The sequence below is a fragment of the Acinonyx jubatus genome, chromosome A2 (genome assembly GCF_027475565.1).
Source record: "Acinonyx jubatus isolate Ajub_Pintada_27869175 chromosome A2, VMU_Ajub_asm_v1.0, whole genome shotgun sequence".
Classification (NCBI taxonomy): Eukaryota; Metazoa; Chordata; class Mammalia; order Carnivora; family Felidae; genus Acinonyx; species Acinonyx jubatus.
Window position 1 is genome coordinate 66,509,768 of NC_069383.1, and position 21,739 is coordinate 66,531,506.

Genomic DNA, 21,739 nt, shown 5'->3' on the forward strand with positions numbered 1-21,739 from the left:
TCTTTTCATGAAAGAAATGCCTCACTTGGATTCATTTCCTTAACATGAACATAATACATTACTGTATACTTGTATCAGTTGTAATTTCTGATAGATGTATTGAAACTGATTGCCCTTTCTATTGTAGGTAATGGGCTTTTCTTTCCTAATCGCAAGAATGTGCGTGTGTCTGTGTGTGTGTGTGTGTGTGTGTGTCCTTAATCTACAATTTGATTATACTACACCTAAAGGTGGAAATTTTTTTTTTGTCCTGGTTAACCTCCTTGGAACTGGTGGGCTTTTTCAATTGCTGTCCAAATATAGCAGACTTTCAATCTTTAAAGAATTTCTCTTCTCTGATGCTTACAGGATATTCTTACTTCCTGAACTCCTAACTCAGTCTATTTTCCATGTTTCTTAACTTCTCTTTCATGTTTTCAGTCTCTTTATCTTTTTGTTCTATATCTGCTCTACCAGACTGGCAATTTTCAGTTGAGAGTTTTGATTCACTAATTCTCTCTTCTGTTATGTCAATTTAATCTACCAAAGAGTTTTTTATTTTTAATTTCACCAACTTTTGTTATTTACAGAATTTGCAATTGGTCCTTTATCATTCTGCTTGTTCTTGTTTACTCCTTTTCTTATTGTAAGTTACCATTTCATTTGAAATTCTTAAACATTCTCATTTTTAAGTGCTTTTTTTGAGAATGTATTCTCTTTCCTCGGATGTCAATCATCCTATTAAGTATGTCTGCTGTCCCTTATGGCAACAGATTTCCTTACATGTCCTAAAATACTTGTTTGCAACCACACCTTACATGGAAGTTTTATTCACTGTGAGCTCTTTCCTGCCATGTTGTTTCATGCTTGCTCAGACTATCCCCCTGGAGTTGCATAGCTCCAGAGTAGGTCTTAAATTAGAAAGATTGGGGCTTTGGTTCCACATGGGTAGAGCTCTATTCCAGATGCCACATCCACACAGAACATATGGTTACTATTTCCATTTTTGCATAGCTGCCTCTTTGGCCCACAGGAAAACACCAACAGTGTCAGGTGGAGTTATTTCAGGTCTACTTTTATGGCCTAGAAACATGGTCCCACCTCCCTGGTTTATGCAGACAGCCCAGTTCCAATCTCCTACCATTTGCAAGACACATTTGGCATTCTTAAAATGTCTAGCAATCTATACTCTCTTAAATTTGGCTTAAACACCCACTTTTTTAAGCTCTGGCCCACAGGACCCAGGTTTCTGAGAGCCAGACAGCATCAACATCCACTCATTACTAAGGGTTTCCTGTCTATTCATAGTCTGCAGGGGTTTTCTTTGTCTCAAATAGAACTAGAATACAGTTACTTATTTCTTTGAAAGTTTTTCACATTGCATTCTCATAAATTTAAAGCAAAGAGGAGGCAGATTATACAGGTGCTTTCACTGACATTTTAATCTGCAATCCTGTTGCAAACTGTGTGAGGGGGAGAGTATGATGTGACTCAGGAAGAAGGGATGTGTGCTACATTTGACTTTGATCCTAATTCAAGAAAGCAGGTCAAAAGCTATTTTTTAAAAACATAATTTTAGTAGCATGTAACTTTAAAAAATACTACCTTCAATAACAGTTTTGGCTTTTCAAAATTTTCTCAAATTCCAATTCTGTCACATATTATAACTATTCTTATTTTCACTTTTGTCTGTACCAACGTATTCTTATCATTTGCTAGCCTCAGTTATACACCGTATAGCACTTAATATCTTCCTGATACACCATGGAAAACCCACCAGCCTTTTGTATCTATTCCTTTTTGTTTTTTTCATCTCTACTGAGGTATAATTTACATTGTCTTAACTTTATTCACTGGAAGGGTAAAACTCAGTAAGTTTCAATCACTATGTAGAGCTGTACAAAAATAATCACAATGCAGTTTTGTAACTTTTTCATCACCCCCCAATTGTGCCTTGAGTCTTATTTGTAGCCAATCACCACTCCTCCAGCCCCACTCTCAGCCACATGCAACCACAAAAGGACTTTCTCCCTCTTCTTTAAATATGCCTTTTCTGGCATTTCAATCATAAATGGAACCATATAATATGTAGTCTTAATCATCTCGCCTCTTGCACTTAGCAGGGATGGGGAAGCCATAATCTGTAGGCCAAATCTAGTCTGCCATGTATTTTTGTAGACAAAACTTATTGGAACATAACCAGGTTCATTCTATATTGTCCATGGCTGCTTTCACACTACAAGAGGAGAGGTGATTAGTTGCAACAAAGATTATATGGCCCACAAACCCCAAAGTATTTACTATCCGGCCTTTTACAGAAAAAATTTGCTGACTTGACTTAGTAAAATATTTTTGAGGTTCATTCACATTGTAGTATGTATCAATAGTCAGTACATTATTCCTTTTTTATTGCTGAATAGTAAGTTATTGCATGAAAAACCACATTTTGTCTATCTACTTACCAACTGATGGATATGTGGACATTTTCTAGTTTTTAGTTGTTACGAATAACTCTGCTATAAACATTTTGTGTACATGTCTCAATCTAGACGTGTGTTCTCACTTTTCTTACAGATTCCTAGGAACTGAATTGCTGGGTTATATGCTAAGTTTTGGATTAACTTTAAAAGAAACTGACAAACTGTTTTCCAAAGTGACTGTCCCATTTTATGTTCCCAAGAACATTTGAGGGTTCCAGATTCTCTTTATCCTTGCCAATACTTGGTATTGCCTGTCTTTTAAATTATAATCATTGTAGGGTGCCTGGGTGGCTCAGTTGGTTAAGTGTTCAACTACTGGTTTCGGCTCAGGTTATGATCTCACAGTTCTAGGAGTTTGAGCCCAGAGTCAGGCTCTGCACTAAGTGCTAAGCCTGCTTGGGATTCTCTCTCTCTCTGCCTCTCCCATTATGTGCACTCACTCTCCTGCTCTCTCAAATAAACTTAAAAAAAAAGAAAAAAGATTTCAAATTATAATAATTGTATTGACTACATAGGTGGATTTTATGGTTTAAATTTGCATTTGCCTAATGACTAATGATGCTGAACACTTTTTCATGTGGTCATTTGTCATTCACCCTTTTATCTTTGGTGAAACACTTCTATTCAACTGTCTTATCCATTGATAATTTGGGTTGTCTTCCTATTATTGATTTGTAGGAGTTCTTTATATATTCTGGATATAAGCTTTGTCAGATATATGATTTGCTAATATTTCTTCCAGTCTGAAACTTGGCTTTTCAATCTTTTAGTGGTGTCCTTTGAAGTGTAAATATTCAATTTAATGAAGTTCATAAAGGTTTATTTCTGGATTCAAAAGTTTATCCATTTATCTATGTGTCTTTCTTTTTGCTAACTTCATCAATGTGAGTTTATAAGAAGTACTGAAATTGTGTAATGTTAATATTCCAAATTTCCTGTTTTCAAAAATATTTTGGCCATTCCAGGTCCTTTGCATATCTACATGTATCTTAGGATTAGTCTGCCAATTTCTACCAAAAAAAAAAAAAAACCATGGAATTTTAATAGGGATTACATTGATTCAATTTGGGAAGAATTATCACCTTAATATTAAGTCTTCCAATCAATCCACTGAACAAAGTAAGTCTATTTATTTAAAGCTTTAATTTTGTCCAGCAATGTTTTGTTGTTTTTAGTGTACAAATTTTGCACTGCTTTTGTTAAATTTATTCCTAAATATTTTCATCTTTTTAATACAACTGCAACAAATTGTTTTATTATTTTTTGGACTGTTCTTATATAGTATCTAGACATAGAACTGATTTCTATATGTTGATCTTATATCCTGCAACCTTCCTTGCTGAACATGTTTACTACTTCTAGTACTGTATTTGTATATTTCCTAGGAGTTTCTAAATATAGTTTTTACATTTTATCTGTGAATAAAGGCAGTTTTACCACTTCCTTTACAATCTGGATGTCTTTATTTTTCTTGCCTGACTGCACTGTCTAGAACCTCCTATGCAATACCGAATAAAAGTGGTTGACAAGAAGACAGTGAATGACACTGCCTTCCTCCTGATCTTACAAGAAAACATTCTGGCTTTTCACCACTAAAATGAATGAATATGAATATGATAGAGTGCCTGTCTGGCTCAGTCAGTAGAGCACGCAACTCTCGATATCGGTGTTATGAGTTCAAGTCCCATGTTGGGTGTGGAGACTGCTTTAAAATGTTTTTGCTTTTTTTTTTAAATGTTTATTCATTTTTGAGAGACAGAGAGAGACAGAGCATGAGCGGGAAGGGGCAGAGAGAGAGAGGGAGACACAGAATCCAAAGCAGGCTCCAGACTCTGAGCTGTCAGCACAGAGCCCGACATGGGGCTCGAACTCATGAACTGAGAGATCATGACCAGAGCTGAAGTCCGACGCTCAACCGACTGAGCCACCCAGGTGCCCCTGGAGACTGCTTTAAAGAGAAAATATGTGAATATGATCTATAGGCTTTTTTTGGTTTTTTTTGTTGTTGTTGTTTTTAACAAAAGCCCTTTATTTATTATTTTTTTTTTCCCTGTCTTGTTGAGATTATTTTTTTTGTGAATGGGTGTTGACAGTTTGGTAAATGCTTTCTCTAACTCTACTGAGATGATTATATGGTTTTATTCTTTATTTTATTAATGTAGTATATTACATTAATTGAATTTTGGATCTTAAACCATCTTTGAATTTCTGGGACAAATTCCCTTTGCTCATGGTATATAATCCGCCTCATAAGTGGCTGAATTTGATTTGCTAATATTTTAAAGATTTTTGCATCTATGTTCAAGAGAGATACTGATCTGCCATTTTATTTTCTTGAGATGTCTTTGGCCTGGCTTTGAAGTCAGTTAAATTGGCCTGACAAAATAAACTGGGGGGTGTTGTCTTCTCTATTTTCTGAAAGAGTTTGTGAAGAATTAACATTATTTCTTCAAATATTTGATAGAATTCATCAAATCTGATCTTGGGATTTTCTTTGTGGGAAGATTTTTAATCCTCATTCCATTTCTTTACTTTTTTAGAAGTGTATGCATGTTTTCTAGTCTTAAATCAGTCTTTGCAATTTGTCTCTTTCTAGTAACTTGTATCTAAGAGTTCATCCATTTTACTTTAGTTTCCACACTGATGACATAAAATTCATTCATAATATTCCTTTATAATACTTTCAAGTTGTGTGAAGTTGGTAGTAATTTCACCTCTTTTACTGCTGACTTTGCTAATCATTATCTTCTTTTTCTGGTCTAGCTAAAGGTTTATCTACTTGGTTCTTCTTTTCAAAGAATAAACTTCTAGTTTCACTAATTTTTCTCTAATATTTTATGTTCTGTTGGTTTCTGCTATATTCTTTATTAACTCCTCCCTTCCTTCCTCTGCTTGCTTTTGGTCTGCGTTGCTCTTTTTCTACTAGTTTCTTAAGCTTAGAAGCTTAGGCACTGATTTAGGAACTTCCTTTTTCCTAGATACGCATTTAAAGGTATAAATTTTCCCTGAAGCACTGCTTTATCTGCACATATAAAGTCTAAGATGTCTTTCTGTTTTCATTCATTAAACATTTTAAAATATTTTAAAATGCTTTTAACTGACAAATATTTGGGGCTTTCAAAGATTTCTGTTACATGATTTCATCTTTTGCACTCAATGAGACTTGTTTTATGGCCAAGCATATTGTCTAACTTAGAGAATATTTCAAATATGTTTGAAAAGAATACAATCACTGGGTGGAGTCTTCCATATATGTCATTTAGGTCAAGTTGATTGGTAATGCCAGAATCTTTTATCCTCTTATTTTGTGTCTACTTAGTTGTTCTATCAAGTATTAAGAATGGGGTGTTGGAATCCCCAATTATTATTGTAGACACTTTATTTCTCCTTTCACTGTTTCACTTCAGGCATTTGTAAGCCACTGTTAGATGTAGACACAATTTATGATTACTATATCTTCCTGATCTATTGACCTTTTTATCATTATGAAATTCCTTTATCTGTCTTCAATAATACTTCTTATTTTAAAGTCCACTGTGTCAGATAAGCTTTCTTATCATAAAGCATGCTTCTTACAAATAGCATATAGCTGGCTATTGTGTTTTTATCCAGTTTGACAATCTCTGCCTTTTGAGGAGAATGTTCAGTCCATTCATATTTAATGTAATTATATGATTAGATTTACTTTTGCCATTTTGTTAATTATTTTCTACTTGTGTCACACCTTTTTTTTTTTTATTCCTCTGTTCCTCCCTTACTACTTTCTTTTGTGATAAATACTTTTAGTGTAGCATTTTAATTCCTCTATATTTTTTACTTTTTATTTTTTCAGAGTTATTTTCTTAGCAACTGTTCTAGGGATTATAATATGCATCTTAATTTATCACACTACTTCAAAAAAATAATTCCAGTAAAACAGAAAGTATACTCCAGCACATGCCCATTTTTTCCCCCTCTTTTATACTTTGCCATATACTGTATATGGCAGTATACAGTATACTGCCCTCCCCCAGGCCAATACTGGGACAGAGCCAGAGCCCCTTCCTCTCTCAGAGGCCTGGGCTGGTTGCAGCCAATGGGCCCCAGCCCCAGTCCCATCCCTGGGACCTCAGGAAGTCCCAGTCCAAGTCCCTCCCATTGGCTGCAGAAGCAGTGGGGTTGGGGCGGGGGGGTGGTAGGTAGAGAAAGAGAAAAGAGACAGCTTGGTAGGGGGAGCGCACCTAGCAGCCACAGAGGGAGGTGGGGGAGGGGAGGTGGGGGCCAAGAAAGGAGAAGCTCCAAGGCGGGCTGGCAGATGGGCATGGGCTCGCAGCATCTCCCTGGTGGCAGTGGGGGTGACAAGTTCTCCAGCCCTGGGCTGCGCAGCCACTAACCTGAGTGCCCATGCAGGCACCCCACCCCTACACAGCAGTGCCTCTGGTGATCAGCAGGCCTTATGATAAGAAAGCTTATCTGACACAGTAGACTTATTGCTTTATATGATTTTACGTGTTTCAAATGTGGAAAAATGAGAAAAATATATCTACAGACTCTTTTATATTTACCCAAACATTACCATACTCAAGACTCTTGAGTTCTTTGCACAGATATGAATTAACATCTGGAGTGATTTCTTTTCAGCCTGAAGAATTTCCTTTAGTATTTCTCACAAGATGGTCTACTTAGCAGGAAATTCTCTCAATCTTTGTTTACCTGAGAATAATTCACCTTTATTGTAGAAGACTAGGTTTTCTGGATACAGAATACTTGGTTGATCATTTTTTTCTTTCAACAATTTCAATATGTCAGGCTTTATGGTCCCTACTGCTTCAGATGGATGGAAAAGTCAGCCATTAAATGTATTATTAGTTCCCTATGTGTAATGATTCATTTTTTTCATCTAGCTTTCAAGATTTTCTTTTTTCCTTTGGCTTTTAACAGTTTAAGTATGATGTGTCTGTGTGGGTTCTCTTTATGTTTTCCAACTTGGGGTTTATGGAGATTCTTGAATCTATAGATTGCTTTTCATTAAATCTGGAAAGTTTTCTGCCATTATTTCTTCATACATTTTTAAGTCCTCTCTCTTTCTTCTCTCCTGGGTCCCCCATTACGTGTATGTGTATCTACTTAATGTTTTCTCACAAACCTCTGAGGCTCTGTGGACTTTTCTTCAATCTTTCTCTATTCTTCAGGGTATATAAATTCTACTGATATATGCAAATTCACTGATTTTTTTTTTTTTTTGCCATCCAAAATCTGCTACTGACTTCATCTAGTGAACTTTTGCTTTTAGTTACTATACTTTTTAACTCTAGAGCTTTTGTTTCTCTTTTATAATAATTACCTTTTTAATAAATTCTTTATTCATTGAGTCACTGTCACCCTACTTCCCCTTTAATACTTTAAATACGGTTTTCTCTGGGTTTTTTTGAACATACTTATAATCACTGCTTTAATGTTTTTCTGTGCTAAATCCAACATATGGAGACACTTATATACAATTTCTAGTGATTTTCTTAAGTATGAGTCATGCTTCCTTGTTTCTTTGCAGATCTCTAAACTTTTTGTTGAATATTGGATATTTTAAATGATACATTGCAGCAACTCTAGCTTCTGCTTTTCCTTGAGGGTTGTTGTCTTATCTGTTTGTGTTTTAGCATCTTGATGAACTAAAAGTCTGTTTCCCCTTCATTGTGTGGCCACTGAGGTCTCTACTCCATTCTCGCCAACCCCATTTTTTAAAAAAAAAAATTTAATGTTTATTTTTGAGACAGAGAGAGAGAGATAGAGTGTGAGCAGGGGAGGAGCAGAGAGAGAGGGAGACACAGGATTTGAAGCAGGCTCCAGGCTCTGAGCTGTCAGCACAGAGCCTGATGTGGGACTCAAACTCACAGCATGAGATCATGACAGGAGGTGAAGTTGGACACTTAACGAACTGAGCCACAAAGGTGCCCCATCCCGTTTTTATTTTAAGGCTGTCTTTTTAAGACCTTTTCAAGCTGGTCTCCAGTGTTCACCTTGGTGTTTGGCTAAAGACTGATTAGAGATTTTATTTAATTATCTCAATCTAATAAGGCTTCCATTCCAAGGATGAGATTTGTGTGTGGAATGAGGAGTGCATTCAAAGTCTGAGCCTTTCACAAGATGGCCACAGGTTTTACTACCACGAGGCCCATTTGACTCTCCTCTTCACATATTCCTAGGCTCCAAAGACCAATGATGCATAGGTGGCTTAGGCCCACTTCATATTCTGCTGTGCATATCTACAGCCTCCGGTCAACCTGGGATGTGTGACCTTATCAATCCCCCATGACTATCTTGTCTCCTAGAACTCTCTATAAAATCCTGCTATTTCATGAGTCTTTAATTTGCCACAAATTGGACTAGACTAGCAAAGCCTTAGACTAGCTAAGGCATTGGTCTTCCCTGTTTGTCTGCAACTAAGTTTACTATTTTAACCTACAACACTGTGAGAGAGTGCCCTTTCTCCAGCTGGGGCTACAAAACTTCCAATCTTCAAGGCTTGCCCCATCCTGGTTGAAATGCCATACCAACAAAGCTGGGCATGAGGAAAAGAGGATGAGGAGTAGCACAGATAACACCACAAGTCTGTCACTGAGTTCAGTGATTTTCATGAAGTTTCTCAATTTGTTTAGTTGATTTCTAGAGCACTGAATTAGTTGTTTTGACAGCTTTGTCCAGCTTTATGTTTGCTTTGTGGAGAGAGTGATCAAACCTCTCATTCAGTCATCTCAGATATTCCTTTTTTAATAGTGTGTATATACATATATATCATGTGCTGCTGCAGTCCAAAATTTTACTATACCAAATCTTGGCTAAAACTTTGAAATTTTTTTTTAATTGTTTATCTATCTTTGAGAGAGAGACAGAGAGCAAGCGGGGGAAGGCAGAGAAAGAGGGAGACATAGAATCCAAAGTAGGCTCCAGACTCTGAGCTGTCAGCACAGAGCCTGGCACAGGGCTCAAACTCCTGAACTTTGAGTTCACGACCTTAGCCAGAGTCGGATGCTTAACGACTGAGCCACTTGGGGGTCTCTTGGCTATAATTTTGAGATTGTATTTATCTCTGAGATCAAAACGCAAGTTCACTTTTTTGTTATTCATATTCTATGCACAGATATGTAGCTATTTTAGACTAGACATATTAGACTCAGCGTCCCTTCTTTTTTGTTCCTGCTGGGAAAAGCTCATTTTGTGCATGTGTGCTGTGTACAGGGTATATAGAAAAGTTAAGGATTTCCCTACAGCACTATAATACAGAAGCTACTAAAAATGTAATATAGTCACAGGCAAAATCATGCTAACAGACTAGATCTATTCAGTCTAGACACCATAGTATTTGTGCGATAGTGATAACCCACAATAGATGAAAGTAACATTAAGAGGTATAGAAACTATGACACATGAAAAATAGTGAGAGTAATGTCAATGTTTACTCTGAAAAAAAAATGACATGATGCTAGCCTTTCAAATATTTAAAGTAGACTTACCCAGTATTGATACATCAGGCAGAGTCAAACTTAGGGGTATAATTTTGAGTTCATTATGCAAAATAAACTATTTAACAACTTAAGCTAAAACAAATGGACTCATTTTGCTCTTTTGCAAAGCGATGAGCTTCTCTCACTGAGAATGATCCTAACAGACTAGATGACCACATTTTTAAGGAGTGTTTATTTAGGAGATGAACTAGAAGACCTTTCAACCCTAAGTTTTTGTAATTTTGTAAAACCAATTATATAAGAATTTAGATAGATAAAAGATAACACTATCATGAAAAACCACCCAAAATATACATCAAGATGATTATAATTTATGTTTTGATGTAAAGGAATGAGTTATAAAAACTATTCCTAAAAGACATGTATTCCACTGCACTCTTGGTTCTCAAAGGCCTACAATACGTTGGATATTACAAAAAAACCTATGAGAAGCAGAATATACTATTCTACCATTGTACAAAGCAATGATCTAGAATTCTGGCTGCTATAACTTCTTAAAATCAAGAAGGCTGAAGTGGGAACAGAAGATAACTAAAAGAAAAAAGATATACAGATTGTTACATAAAACCAGACTTCACTCTGAAAAGGTACAAGCTGAGTGGGTGCATTACAAATATTTATAAAGGACAGGAAGGGCACAAATAAGGTAAACTCAGATTTGTTCACCCAAACCTAGAAGGCAACCATTCAAACTCTGAAGGAGGTAAGGTTAGGACAAATAACAGAGGTATCATTATATTCAGGAAACATAATTTGCTAGGATTAAAACAGGTTATAGACTTAAAACAAATAACTTACCTCCTTTAGTTGATCAGCACTCCCCCATGATGCAGAACGCTGATGTGACCTCTTTTCGGCACCCTCTTCTGCCCAACAACTAGGTGTCTTTAATAAAAAAAAAAATGATAATACAAATAATAAAATAAGGAATTTTGTCTCTACTTCTTAATCTCACAGCATTTCGAACATATTTCAAAATCTTAGCACATACCAGTTAAGTTATACTAAATACTAAAATCCCTTAAGTGCTAAGATTTTTCATGACCCGTGAAATGTTTAAAACATTCTGTCATATTCTGAATTAGACATTACCAATCTACGACGTCTCTGAGTAGTGTCATTCAAAACATTTGTTCTTTTTTACAACAACATTAATAACTTAAAAGTTATCAAATCAAAGAGAATTATGAAGATACACATCTTTGAGCTTTTAAAGAGAATAGCCAAACTAAATATAAAATGGCATTTGTCCTAAGTAAAAGAGATGGAAATGAGATTAACAGAACTAGCTCAGAAGCAGTGGGATTACAGATGACCTACAAGTCAAATATCTGGCTAAAGAGCAGATTGTACTATTCTTCCTACACTCAGGAAAGAGAGTATTAGCAATAGTATCCTCTTTTGAAAAACATCAAGCATCTTTAAATAAAAATATAAAATTATTAAAATGACAAAGAAAAACATTAAATCTGAATGAACTTACTATGATCTGAAACAATACATTAAAAAAAAAACTTGAGCTACATGTCAGTAAAGAGTTTTTACCTTAAACCTCATTTTCAACAATTCAACCAGTAGCAGACACTATACCCAAACATAACACAAAACGCTAAATGCCAAATAGTGAGACCATTTAGTAGTTGTATAAAAAAGTCAAAATATTAAAATATCATCCTTAAGACATGAGAAGACTCTTAGTGGAATGCAAACCAGGGGAAGTAAAAAGCACTACAGCTAGACAAAGGATAACAATTAGCACAATCAACACATATAGATTTAAAAATTATTGTTTATTATAGACTGAAAAAAAAATCAATCCTTATGTTGAGGTTGATGCTATATACCTTCTTATGAAAAAGGCCTCAGTTCTACTCTATACAATTCAAAATGCTTGTGAACAACTTTTTAAGTAATTACCTCTTAAGAGTAATAATGCTCCAAAATGAAACCAACAATTAATTAAATGGTAGGTGAATAAAAACACAAACAAGCTGCTTAACCAACCAGTTCAAGTACCAAAGTGAAGCTGTTCAGTGATAACTGAGAGTAAAACAGTTTATTTTCATCAAACTTTCATTTTCAGAATTTATATGCTCAATACTTTTACTTTTCTACCAAGTGTAAGCATTAGTCTTGTCAAAACTCAAATGACTAAGGATCACAATGCTTAAAACTCAAAAGTACTTCACAGAAAAGGAGTCAAATTTCTGGTATGTTCCATAATTATTTAATAATTACATTTCTAACAGGAATTATTTTCATTTGGTACAACCCCAATTTTTTCAAAGGACATTTATTACATAAACTGTATAGGTATCTCCAACTGGGAGTTAAATCAATAGCCACAAAACTTTTGCAATTGCCTTACTACTGCCAGGCACACCAGTGGCAAATGGAGCTACATCTGAGGTCTCTTATCTCACAAAAGATCTTCTTTCTTCATACTATCATTCTTTTCTTAAAACTGAATGTGAAAACCTATATGATTATTTCAGAATGCAGTGTTAGTTATACAAAAGAAATAAAAACTAACTACAAAGGAGTATTTATATTCCTGAAATCCAGCTAGTAAAACATGTAGGTTTTTAAGAGTGCAAAACTATTAGAAGAGTACTCTGACATGTGGCTGCAGAATTACATGCATATAAATTGTTTAAATACATTCATCATAGTACCAACTTTTCCAAAAAATACTCCCCAGAAAGTAATTTCATTTTAATCACATCAATTTTAAATAAATAGAAAATGTTCGAGTCTGTAAATATATTCTATAGACCACATTGTCCAATAAGACAGCTACTAGCCACATGCAACAATTTAAATTAATGGAAATGAAATAAAACTAAAAATTCAGTTCCTTAGTCACACTAGCGCATTTCAAATGCTCAGTAGCCACATGTGGCTAGTGGCTACTGGCTGCTATACAAGACAGCACAGATGTGGAACATTTCCATTGCTGCAGAAAGTTCTACTGGGAGCAGTGTTTTATACATTTAATCGCAGATTTTTAACAAGTTACTGTAGTTAAAGCAAAACCAAAAGATGGCTACTTGGTTTATTAAATCTATGTAAAGTTCATGCTTGTGAAGTCACAAAAGATGAACTAATTTGTATCTAATTTATTAAATCTGAGCATTTGAGAAATGCTTTACTATTTAAATTCAATAACCAACAATACAAAGCAGCAAAAATTCTTTCCTTTCATATCAGCAAGAAATTCCTTCCAACTAGATTGTCCATTAATCTAGAGTAGAATTTTATGAACTGTGCTACTTATAACATCGCTATTGGATGCTGATAAGAATAAAGATAAAACTGTTCTATGGCCAAATTAATTTGGGAAATACTGTATTTCACACTTCCCCATACCTCATGTACAATACAATTAGCATTTCAAAAACTCAAATACACACTTTTTAAAAACCTGCTTTACTTTCTTTCTTTTACTTATATGACCCCAGAACACTTATTTTACAAGTAGACTTATTAACACTTGGAAAGGAATATAATCCCCTCAATAATGTGGACTGTATTTAATTGCTTGCTCTTCAGCCAGCCACTTCAGGGGATTCTTCCTTTCTAGTTGCCTCCACTTACACTACCAAGGAAGAGAAAGTAAACCTTTTGTATACTTGAACAATGCAGAACTAAAGCCTATCTCTAAGACTACTGGCTAAAAAAAATTCCCTTGGAGTGACAAGGATATCAAGGCCATTTTCATTTTTTATCTTCACCTCTTGGAATTATCCAAAATCCAGCCCATGAAGCTTCCTCTCTAACCCTCAGGTCCATCCACCTACCTCTTGGTTTCCTGTGTGAGGACTTCTTCTTCTATGAGTGAATTATACAGAAAACAGTTCTAATGCATGGGACTGCACACTCGTTTAAGAGCATTTTTAGGTTCACAGCAAAACTGAGAGAAAGTTGCAGAGATTTCCCATATACCCCTCATGCCCCACACACGCACAGCCATCCCCCACCAGAGTGGTACATTTGTCACAACTGATTAACCTACATCGATCCATCATTATCACCCAGAGTCCACAGTTTACATTTGAGTTCACTCTTGGCAGTGTACATTGTATGGATGTGGACAAATGTGTGACACGTATGCCACCATTATACTATCATGCTGGGTATTCTCACTGTCCTAAAAATCCTCTGTGTTCTACCTCTTCATTCCTCTCCTTATCCCCTAAACCCTGGCAACCACTGATCTTTTTACTTTCTCCTTTTTGACCTTTTCCAGAATGTCGTATCGTTGGGATCGTATGGTAGGGTCACATTTTCAGAGTGGCTTCTTTCACTCAGTAATGTATATTTAAGGTTCGTCCATGTCTTTTCACAGCTTTATGGCACATTTCTTCTTAGTGCTCAGTAATACAGTTGTCTGGATGCACCACACTTACTCATTCACCTACGGAAGGACACCTTGGCTGCTTCCAAGTTTTGGGAATTATGAATAAAGCTGCATAGATGTTATCTGTATCCAGGTTTTTGTATGGACAAAAGTTTGCAACTCCTTTGGGTAAATACCAAGGAGCACAAATGCTGGACGGTGTGAAAAAGCTACATTCAGTTTTGTAAGAAACTGCCGAACTGTCTTCCAAAGCAGCTGTAGTGTATCACATTCCCACCAGCAATGAATGGAAGTTCCCATTGCTCTGCATCCCGGCCAGCATCTGGTATTATCAGTGTCCTGGATTTTGGCCATTCTAATAGGTGTGTTTTAATTTGCATTTCTCTGATGACAAATGATGCGAAGCCATCTTTTCATATGCTTGTTTGCCATCTTTCTTGGTGAAGTATCTATTAAGGTCTCTGGCCCATTTTTTAATCAGGTTGTTTGTTTTCTTGTTGTTGAGCTTTAAAAGTTCTTTGTATATTCTGGGTAATGGTCCCTTATAGATGTGAACACTGGAGAATTTTATAATAGGCTTTATTCACAAACTAGCAAGGGCAAATTAGCTCCTAGCAAGAAAGTACTTTTTTCAATATGCAAGAGCCCAAAGCTACTTCCACACAACCCACAAAACCAAAAAAAAACCCCAAAAAACAAAAAACAAAAAACCTAAGTACTTGGTAAAATTCTCATGATCTTATTTAAAACTTAAGTAAAACTTTTTTTTTTTTTTAAAGTAAGCTCTTCACCCAGTGTGGGGCTTGAACTCATGACCCCAATATCAAGAGTTCCATGTTCCACCAACTAAGCCAGACAGGCACCTCTTATGCAAAAGTTAAAAATCTATGTTTTATACAGTTAAATCTTTGGTCTTGGAATTTAATGTAGTTTATAATCAATATTGGAAATATGATTACTGACTGCTAACTATTTTACAACACTTAAAGAGATGATCCTTAGTATTAAAGTACAGATCAAGATGGCAAGACATGAAATGGAATTACATGAATCAATTACATTAGTCATTGTTGTGATTACAGATCAATTTTAAGTTATAAAAAGTTTCAAAAGACAATTTACAAACCCTTCATTATTTATAAATATAACCACTAATAAAAAAATGTTTAAGTTTCTAAAAAGCTTTTATTAAAAAAAATTTTTTTAAGATTTATTTTTATTTTTGGACAGAGAGAGCGAGTGAGCATGAGTGGGGGGCTTGGGGGGTGGGGGGCAAAAGGAGAAGGAGCCAGGAGGGGAAGAAAGAGAGAATATCTTAACAAGGCTCCAGGCTCAACACAGAGCCCAAGGCAGGGCTCAATCCCACAATCTTGGGATCATGACCTGAGCTGAAATAAAGACTAATGAAGCATTAAAAAGGAGCACAGGGGTGCCCGGGTGGTTCAGTTGGTTAAGTGTCTAACTCTTGATTATTTATTTATGTATTTATTGAGAGAGAGAGAGAGAGCGAGCGAGCTCGCACACATGAGCAGAAAAAGGGGCAGAGAGAGGGAGAGACAGAATCCCAAGAGGCTCCATGCTGCCAGGGCAGAGCCCAACATGGAGCTCAAACTCATGAACCATGAGATCATGACCTGAGCTGAGATCAAGAGTGGAATGCTTAACCAACTGAGCCACCTGGGTGCCCCTGACTCTTGAGTGCACATGCCTTTCTCATTCTCTCTCTCACAAAATAAATAAAGACTAAAAAAAATGCCTTTAAAACAATAAAATAAAAATTAAAATGAGCAGAAAAAAGATTATGATTCTACTATTGTTATCCCTTTGTTCTTCTGATAATAGTATACAGGTATAAACAGTTTCATAACTAGACACAAATATATATAGTTGTTTCACTTGCTAACAAATACCATAGAAAAGAAAGAGTTCTGCTGAAAAAGCTTTAGGAACTCAGTGATTGCAGCAGTTACATGCTCATTTTTTTTTTTTTTAAATCACACTTCAACTATATAGCAAGTTATGTGTTCATCAGGTTAGACCAGTTTCAAAGCGTGGTCTGTGGACAAGCAGCACCTGCCTCATCTGGGATAATATTAGAGATGCAGATTCTCAGGGTCAATCCCAGAATTACTAAATCTGGAATTCTTAGATACAGTTCAGCAATCTACGTTTTAACAAGCTCTCCAGATGATTCTGATGCAAACTGAAGTTTGAAAACCACTATTAGACTAAGGAAATAAAAATGAATAATAGATTTTGCACTCAAGATGCCTGCTGACCATATATCCACTCATTTTCCTTGTAGGCTAATATCCATTAACAAGTATAATATCAATTTGCATATAATTACATCTTTGGAAATTACCATACACTAATGTAAATATCATTTGGAGCCATGTAGAAAGTTATATTGAAAGGGAGAAATTTTTCTTTACTGAGGAACATTAAGCAATAGTCCCTAGCAAAGGATTAACGTGCCAACGTATTTAAGCAAAGTGTACAAAATCTATATCTAATTAGGCCGCAGTGTGCTCAACACACAATTGAATGAAAATCTGTGAAGTAATGGTTTGTGATTTTCCAGATTAGTAAACAGGGAACTTATTCAGAAGAGTTAAGAAGCTATATTTCTTAAGGTTACAGTGAGGGGGAGGGAGAGTGTTAGCCAATTGCAATTTCTGAAAACAGGAAATACCACAGAAATTAATTATTGCAGGTGTGCTACACATGATAAAATGAAATAATCTGCCATACTCTGTAAGAAATGCTAATTTGAGAAAAAGCAATCATAAGTGTGCCGACAACCTTAACAATATTCACAGTAATTCTATTTCTAAGAATTAACCTGAGATGTACCCCCAGAGATGTAATGGAAATAAATTAAATGTCTATTCGTAGGGAAATGAAAAATTGTGGTATATTCTCACAATGTGAAAACCACTGCACATGGATGACAATCCCACTTCAGTAAGCAAATACACACAAACAGAAAAGCGCTAGAAAGAGATATTTCAAACTATAAATAGTAGTGAGGATTCTAGATTATGCTATTGTAAATCCATAATTTTTTTCAGCTGAGTGAGAATAAAAATCAGGGGAAAAAAAGACTTAAAATCATGTTTAGGAACATTGAATGGAATGGGAAAATGCTATGACTTATTAAAAAGGTTACAAAATACTACCTATGTGAATTCTATTTTTAAAAGCCTTTTATTTTTACTTATTTTTTAAATGTAAATAATAAAAATATAGAAAGATACATATCAAAATGTTAAGAAATGGCTATGTCTGGATGTTAGGCATATAGGCAACTAATTAAGTGGTTTTTTGGTATTTTCTAAATTTTCTACAATGATGACTATTTTCAAAATTTACAACAGGATTTTTAAAAAAATAATACTAAGACAGCTCTGCTTTATGACTGGTAAGTGTGCACACACCTACACTAAGGAAGCCCTCCTAACTTCAGACACAAATGTCAAATCTATTTTGGGAGACAGACTACACATTACATTAAGTTAGAATGTTAGTAGGGGCGCCTGGGTGGCTCAGTCGGTTGAGCGTCCGACTTCAGCTCAGGTCATGATCTCGCAGTCTGTGGGTTCAAGCCCCACATCAGGCTCTGGGCTGACAGCTCAGAGCCTGGAGTCTGCTTCAGATTCTGTGTCTCCCTCTCTCTCTGCCCCTCCCCTGCTCAGGCTCTGTCTCTCTGTCAAAAATAAATAAAAACATTAAAAAAAATTAACTTCATAAAAAAAAAAGAATGTTAGTATACATTACATAAAATATTTTTCAGGTTTCTTTTGACTAGGAGGGTTAGGGTTTTCTCCAGACTATAAGGGACCCAGACTCCGGACTACATATAGATCACCAACTACCGGCTATGGAAATGGAGTTGGTGATTTTAAATTTCTTTTTTAAGTTTATTTATTTTGAGAGAGAAAGCACAAGCAGAGTAGAGGCAGAAAGCGAGGGGAGACACACGGTCAGCACAGAGCCCAGTGTGGGGCTCAAACTCAAGAACAGTGAGATCATGACGTGAGCCAAAAGCAAGAGTCAGACACTTCAACTACTAAGCCACCCAGGTGCCCCTGGAGTTGGAGATTTTAGAAAAGCAGGAACATTTAAGTGTTTAGAGTAACTGAAAACTGAAGGTCATTGAAATGTCAAACACTGAGAAATACTAGTGGGAAGTTATTGATGAGAATACTGATAGGAAGTTATAATTCAGTTCAGGTATGCCTTTCATGGTACACTTTAATTATGTGAAGGCAAAAGTATCTAAAAATGTTCTCCTGATAAAGTTAAACACAGAGCTACCATATGATCCAGCAACTCTCAGAGAAATCAAAGTATGTGTCCACACAAAATCTTGCACACAAATTGTCACAGCAGTACATCAACTCATGAATGTATAAATAAATTCGAGTCTATACCCTAGAATATTAGTTAGCAATAAAAAAGAATGAAGTACTGATACATGTTACAAGATCAATGAACCTTACAAATACCCTACTAAGTAATAGCCAGACACAAAAGGCCACAAATTGCATGAGTCCATTTATTTGAACTGTTCAGAACATACAAATCTACAGAGGCAGAGAGTAGATTCATGGGTGCCTACCACTGAGAGAAAGAGGGCTGGGGACAAACAGTAACTGCTAACGAGTACAGCGCTTTCTTTTTGGAGTGCTGAAAATATTGTAAACTTGATTATAGCAACGGTTGCACAACCCTCAATATATGAAGAACCACTGAACTGTACACTTTTAAATATATGAACCATACGGTATATAAGTTATATCTCAATAAAACTATTTTTAGGTAAATGTGGCAATTATAAATCAATCATTTTTCAATTGAAAAAAGCCATGTACTGCTGAACCTGAAAGTCTCAAGGATTGTTTGCACCTTCTTGAAAATAACTGGTATTTTCTGTCATGCTTTTCTTGACAAGTTTCAAGTCACATAGAGGCACTAGTCAAGTAATACAATAGAAGAGGCCAGGAGGCACTGCACATTAATAACCCATCCAGTTAGGTTTCTTAAGTCACGCGGAGAACATGTAACACAAAAATTAAAGATGCAATGTAAAATAAAGTATACATTAAAAATGTTATTCTCGGGGCACCTGGGTAGCTCTGTCAGTTAAGCATCCTACTCTCGATTTCAGCTCAGGTTATGATCCCACAGTCATGAGACTGCGCTCCATGTCAGGTTCAGTCGGAAGAACGGAGCCTGCTTGGGATTCTCTCTCTCCCCTCGCTGCCCCTCCCCAACCCATGCGCACCCGCTTTCTCTCTCTCTCTAAATAAATAAAATAAAAACTTAAAAAGATGTACTATTCTCTGGCTTTTTAGAGAAACAGTTACTAATAGGCTACTGACATATAACCAGCTTGAGATAGTTATGTGAGGAATTAAAAGTATGAACAATATTCAATTTATTACTTGGAATGTACACTTAATAATACCCTTTCTGACAAGTTCTATCATACTATTGGAATAGATTTAAAATCAAATGAGGAGATCTAATTTTCAGTTTTTAGACATTATTAGAATGTATTCTATGGTATTACCATCTTTTAAGTTACAATTTACCTTGGTTGCTGGGTTTCAAAAAATTAATTCCACATATAAAAAAGTGAAAGCAATTTACTTTTTTGAAAAGAGTATTTCCAAACCCTTTTTAACAATCACACCGGAATATAACTGCCTCTGAATTATCCAAGAGATAAATTACCTTTGTTGTTTCTTGATAGCATTTTAAAAAATCTCTCGTACCTGAGAGAAAATCAGCAATATAGGTGATGAGGAGATATCTTCCAAAAATATTTCCACACGATTTCAAAGTCATTAAAAAACTAACAGTGCTCAACTGGTAGCATAAGACACCTAAGTGATGAGGAATGGAGGAGTTTCCTCAACAATATAACTCCCCTTTCCCATACTTGGACCCACAGATGTGAAGTGCCATTTCTTACTTGTAAGACTGCACAGTAGGCAACAACAGCTACTTAGGACTGAATTACCAGGAATTATTTACCGAGTTTCAGGCCCCTACCATGCTGTGGAGTTATCTGTATAATTTCTACTCCATTTCCTACCAACTCAGACTTAATGCCCATAATCGCATAATCAATTGTTGATGTTAGTGACTTTCTCTGTCCACTTAATTCAGTATCATTGTATTTAAGCCTGGTGATAGTAAAATATTATAGATTCTAAACCAAAGGCAACTAACATTTACAAATACCCACCATGTCCTAGATGCTGTGCTAGCAAGCTTAACATGGATTATTTTATGTAATCCTCATTGCAACAGTTATCTCCCAAAAATAGTTATCCCCCCAAAGCTATGAGAATTCCAACAGCAATGGGAACTGTTTTCACTTGGTTTATACTCATGTTTCCTATCAATGTCATATATCTTATTCCAATAATTCATTTATACAAAGTAGTTATTAATAAGTGGACAGGCATATTACTTTCTCATACTATGCACTTAACTATGATTTAATTCTTAAATTCTTAAAGCTTAATATAACTAACAGATGTCCAAGTAAATGGTAATTATTCATTACTGTTACAGCATTTTTAACAGAAAATTGATGGGTTAAAAGATATAAAAGGATGAGAACCAATGTACAGACAACAAAAGCCAAGATGAGAGAAGAAGAGGGCTGTTCCAAATAAATACAAACTACTTCACAATTTTACCTAGAGCTAAATTAGGAGTAAAGGCATGGGGGAAAAGACTAAGGAAAGCAGGTATTTTGCTACCTGTTAAATGTTTCTGGTAATGGGAGGAAACCCAAGTACAGGGGTATGGGGAAGGCTCTTTACTAAATTCTTTTACTTTTGAATCAAATGAATATATTACTTATTAAAAATTAGTAAGTACAATTTTGAGTTTCTGGTAATTTTAGTGATAGTATTTGAACTTTATGAATAAAATATTAAATATCTTAACCACGGGTTTAACTTTTTCATCAGTACAGCTGAGTATATTCCTTTGGCAACCAAAAATATTACTCCCTAAATTAGGAACATGACTACTTTCGTGTGGACTGTTGAACTCCAGGATTATAGGATCTCTCTCTGAATTTGCTAATAGCTGAAAGAGAAAGTAAAGGTGATCCTCAACAGGAAGGAATCTTTATACATTTACGCAACAGCCAGTTAGGGACTGGCTCAATAAAAGAAACAATGTCCCTGGAATGCAATGTAAGAGGCCAAGATGGCCAAGTCTTCAGACTTGTTTCCATTTCCAGAAAAGCCTCTCACTCTCCAAAATTGTTCCATCAACTGCTGCTTCTTAAACAAACTTGCTTAATAAGGGCACAGGAAACCCAAACAGCTGTTAGTAAGCATGACTTTTGGTCAGGAAATGAGTTTTTGATCAGAGTATAAAACTGA

At 35.6% G+C, this 21,739-nt stretch overlaps 1 protein-coding gene across 1 annotated transcript in view; it reads right to left on the bottom strand.

Moving 5' to 3' along the window:
- Positions 1-21,739, bottom strand: part of GLCCI1 (glucocorticoid induced 1) — a 104,305-nt gene that overhangs the window by 39,047 nt on the left and 43,519 nt on the right. Inside the window, exon 3 of the mRNA XM_053220328.1 lies at positions 10,760-10,846. Within this exon, the coding sequence (XP_053076303.1) occupies positions 10,760-10,846 (87 nt within the window). The remainder of the gene's footprint in view (positions 1-10,759; positions 10,847-21,739) is intronic.